At 44.2% G+C, this 3,414-nt stretch overlaps 1 protein-coding gene and 1 non-coding gene across 6 annotated transcripts; one reads left to right on the forward strand and one right to left on the reverse strand.

Moving 5' to 3' along the window:
• Positions 1-243: 243 nt before the first annotated feature.
• Positions 244-356, reverse strand: trnal-caa (transfer RNA leucine (anticodon CAA)). Its single transcript has 2 exons — positions 319-356; positions 244-289 (listed from the first exon to the last, which is right to left on the reverse strand). It is a non-coding gene; the product is annotated as a tRNA-Leu (tRNA).
• A 338-nt stretch (positions 357-694) lies between these two features.
• Positions 695-3,185, forward strand: LOC135558967 (uncharacterized protein CXorf38 homolog). 5 transcript variants are annotated; one of them, XM_064993227.1, is made up of 7 exons: positions 695-1,063; positions 1,282-1,345; positions 1,620-1,726; positions 1,859-1,981; positions 2,060-2,209; positions 2,300-2,446; positions 2,533-3,185. In XM_064993227.1, the coding sequence occupies exons 1-7, from the start codon at positions 860-862 to the stop codon at positions 2,659-2,661; spliced, it is 924 nt and encodes a 307-aa protein (XP_064849299.1). In that variant the 5' UTR covers positions 695-859; the 3' UTR covers positions 2,662-3,185. The 5 variants fall into 5 exon arrangements, with proteins under 5 accessions (XP_064849299.1, XP_064849301.1, XP_064849300.1 ...); XM_064993229.1 differs by having other exon boundaries at positions 2,060-2,134; XM_064993228.1 differs by lacking the exon at positions 1,282-1,345 and having other exon boundaries at positions 696-1,063; positions 1,592-1,726.
• Positions 3,186-3,414: the final 229 nt, after the last annotated feature.

Raw genomic sequence — 3,414 nt, forward strand, 5'->3', positions numbered from 1 at the left:
CTCGTCCATGCAGGGCTGCCTCTGGCGTTTGGTATGATGATGGCGCCACCTCATGGACGAAAACACTCTTTTCCTCCTACCTGAAATTTCGCTGCTCTGTCTGGATCACTCGAAAATAGCCCAGGTGAGGGCATTTATAACTAGGCAATGGTAAAACATAAAACGATCATATGTTTTCTTTCCACCACTTGTGGGAATCCGCTGAGTCGACTCTTTGAATCTGATTTTGTTAAGGAAAAACATTGTCAGAAGCGGGATTCGAACCCGCGCCTCCATTCGGAGACCAGAATACCCCTTTTACCCAGGAAGGATTTTCACCTTGAGTCTGGCGCCTTAGACCGCTCGGCCATCCTGACAACTGTACTTTCACACGTTTCGTATAGCTTTTAGTATTCTATGACCTAAAGTATTGTATAGGTGAGTACTGCTGTGTAGATAAACTACAGGTTGGATTTATGTTGGCAAGGCAGTTAGAGTACTGATAATGTATGGCCTAAGCCTATAGTTATAGATACATCTTTAGATTTTATAATGAATTATTTCGATTATTTTACCTGTATTGTCGTTATCATTTTAATAAATTATATTCAGGCGATACAGACAGTTTCGCTGTTTCAGGACAGACCGACGGCAGTTGGAAAAGTCTAGCTAGTTTACTACAATCCCCATACTGCACTGACAGAGAATGGGCGGGGTTCGAGTCGAGACAAAGGCGGAAACTTGACATCACGGATGATACGCACTTTTGTTTCTTTGTTGACCTTTTCTTATGTGGCGTTCCAGAGATATAGTCGGCATACTCTTCAGTTTGTTTTAAGATCTAGCTCTGCTTTATGTTGGTGTTTGTTTTAATTTGTACATGGTACATGAAGAGTTGAGCGCTCGTCTGAACGATGGCGGGTATAAGAACTGGCTCAAAGCGGGGTACTGTCTCCTCAAACTGCGGGAGGGGTTGCACCCTTTCACCGATACTGAGATGAGATCCTTCCACGGAAATCTAGTCACTAAGAACCCGGGTCTGCGGCGGCCATGTCGGAGCGGGTGCAGACCCAAGGGGAATCAGGTGAGAGTCAAAAGTTGTCTGCTGGCATAATGTCAGTTGAGTTGAACCCCTTCCCAAATAACCTGAATCATTTTAAGAAGAAAATGATTGTGGGCTAGCTAGATCATGTGTCAATTTACTCCAGTAGTAGCCTGGACGTTAGGCGTGTATGTATTAGTTCGAACAGTTGCAAAGCGGAAAACACTTTTTAAAATTTTATTTCACCTTTATTTAACCAGGTAGGCAAGTTGAGTAAAAGTTCTCATTTACAATTGCGACCTGGCCAAGATAAAGCAAATTCAGGTAGGTCCCTTCCGTTTGCATTCGTAAGAAACGTTTTGTTAAAGAATCGGCGTAATGAATACGCCCCTGGCTCTCGCGTACTCTTTTCTGCTATAATGGTGTTCGCACTAATTTAATGTGCATGCATGCTGGCACCAACCGTACTGGTAATGAACTGAAGAAAAAATGTAAAACCATTTCGCAAACGAGAGACTACTGTCATGATGACGTTTGATTGAATGATTCTTTCTCGTATGTGTCCCACAGCTGTACTCTGTGTGTGTGGTGTGTACAGAGTGGAGGAACGTGATCCTGAGGCACCACACAAACCCCAGGGGGATGGTGAATTGGGGGAATTGCAGACCCCAACTCTGGAACCAGGACCACTGGGAACTGGCCAAGGTAGTGTGTGTGTGTGTGTGTGTGCAAACTAAATATTACTGAATTATTGGTTCTGTTATTGAAATTGTACTCTGCTTACACCCATGTTATATTAGATAATTGACCTCTTCTTTCTTCCTTTGTCTCCCTCAGGCCTACATGCCGCGGGGTCAAGCAGGGGTTAAAGGGGCGGAGCTGTGTGATGCGTCCGCACTGCTCAACCTCCTCAACTTCTGCTCCCACTTCAACTACGTGGACCAGCACTGTGTCAGAGAGGTAACACAAGTGCACACAGTATTAACGCACATGTCACCTGTGTTTGTGTGTTATGAATGTGTATGCGTTTTGTCTTAGGTTATCAGGTGTAGGAACGAGTTGATGCACTCCTGTGAGATGCGAGTGTGTGACCAGTGGATGAGGCGCTACCAGGTCAGCATACAGCAGCTCCTACAGCAATTCACACACCTACCAGAAGTGGCAGCAGCCGGACAACAGATACTAGAGGTGTGTGTGTGTGATATCAGCTCTCAGATCTGTGTGTTGTATCACCTCTGATCTATGGAGCGTAAATGCTGTGTGTGTTTTTGTGTCCAGATGCTGGCTGTTGATTTGTCGGTGTTAGTTCCTGGTGTGGACCGAGTGGACGGTTCCTTGTTGGAGGGGGTGGAGCCTATCAGCCAATGGGAAGCGGACTTGCTGAGAGAGAGGTTGCAGGAACTGCTTACTGACACAGACACACAGGTACTTCTAACTACAATTCTAACCATTAGTTGTCTGACTGATTGACTCTGTCTGACTAATGTCTGACTGCCTGCTGTATTCTGTAGGACACTGAGGAGTTGCTGAGACTGAGGGATTTCCTCCTGGCCAACAGAGACTTGAGTGACCAGTTCTCTTCTGAACTCCAGACCATCACATCAATGGAGACACAGATGAGGAGAAGGGGGAGGGAATGAAGTGGAGACACCTGCGTAACCAGTTAACCTACTAACTCATCAGGGGGCAAGGGAAGAGAGCAGGAGGAGAGCAGAGGTGAGGACTAAACCAGAAGAGATGGATGACTCTAGTGCCCAAATGCCAGTTTTAGCATGGGCAGCACCATTGAGGACTTTTACAATTTTTAAGTAATCAACAGGGTGGGACTTCCTATGGGTTAAGGAAGGATCACATGATTCCATTTGGGTCATCAGGAGGGATCAGCCAATGAATTATACCAGTGAGCAAACATTCCATAACTGCAGGTGGCATTAAATCGGCAACCTTGGCATTGTACCTGTTCAAAAAATTCACTGCAGTAGGGCTGGGCTATATGGCAAAAATATCATGTCACGGTATTTAATGGTTTGAGTAATAAATGTTCTGAATTTGATTTGAGTAGTGTGTGACCCTCAGGTGACAACACATACATTCTAATTGATTTCAATGGGTTCTCTGTTCTGATTGTTTTATACTGTTATATTAAACTTTCACCCAAAATAGTTTTCATAAATGTTCTGCACTCAAATGTAGGCTTTTTTTTTTTTTACCAAATGTTGCAATTGTGATTTGACTTGCGATTTAGATCAGAACACTTGGGTGGACTGATGGAATCATGGAAATATAATTATCATAATTCTATAGTTAGAATATAAGAGCGGACACTTTGAATACAGTGTTTGACATGAAAATGTCAGGGAGGAGTTATTGTGACAGGGTGTTGTTTCCTACGG

This window comes from Oncorhynchus masou, chromosome 17 (assembly GCF_036934945.1).
Source record: "Oncorhynchus masou masou isolate Uvic2021 chromosome 17, UVic_Omas_1.1, whole genome shotgun sequence".
NCBI classification, from domain to species: Eukaryota; Metazoa; Chordata; class Actinopteri; order Salmoniformes; family Salmonidae; genus Oncorhynchus; species Oncorhynchus masou.

Bases quoted from the DNA above. Each gene is read 5' to 3' on its own strand.
- LOC135558967 (XM_064993227.1), top strand. From the start codon at position 860: ATGGTACATGAAGAGTTGAGCGCTCGTCTGAACGATGGCGGGTATAAG. The intron at 1,346-1,619 runs GTAGGTCCCTTC...TGGTGTGTACAG, and splicing joins CCAAGATAAAGCAAATTCAG to AGTGGAGGAACGTGATCCTG. The intron at 2,447-2,532 runs GTACTTCTAACT...TGTATTCTGTAG, and splicing joins TTACTGACACAGACACACAG to GACACTGAGGAGTTGCTGAG.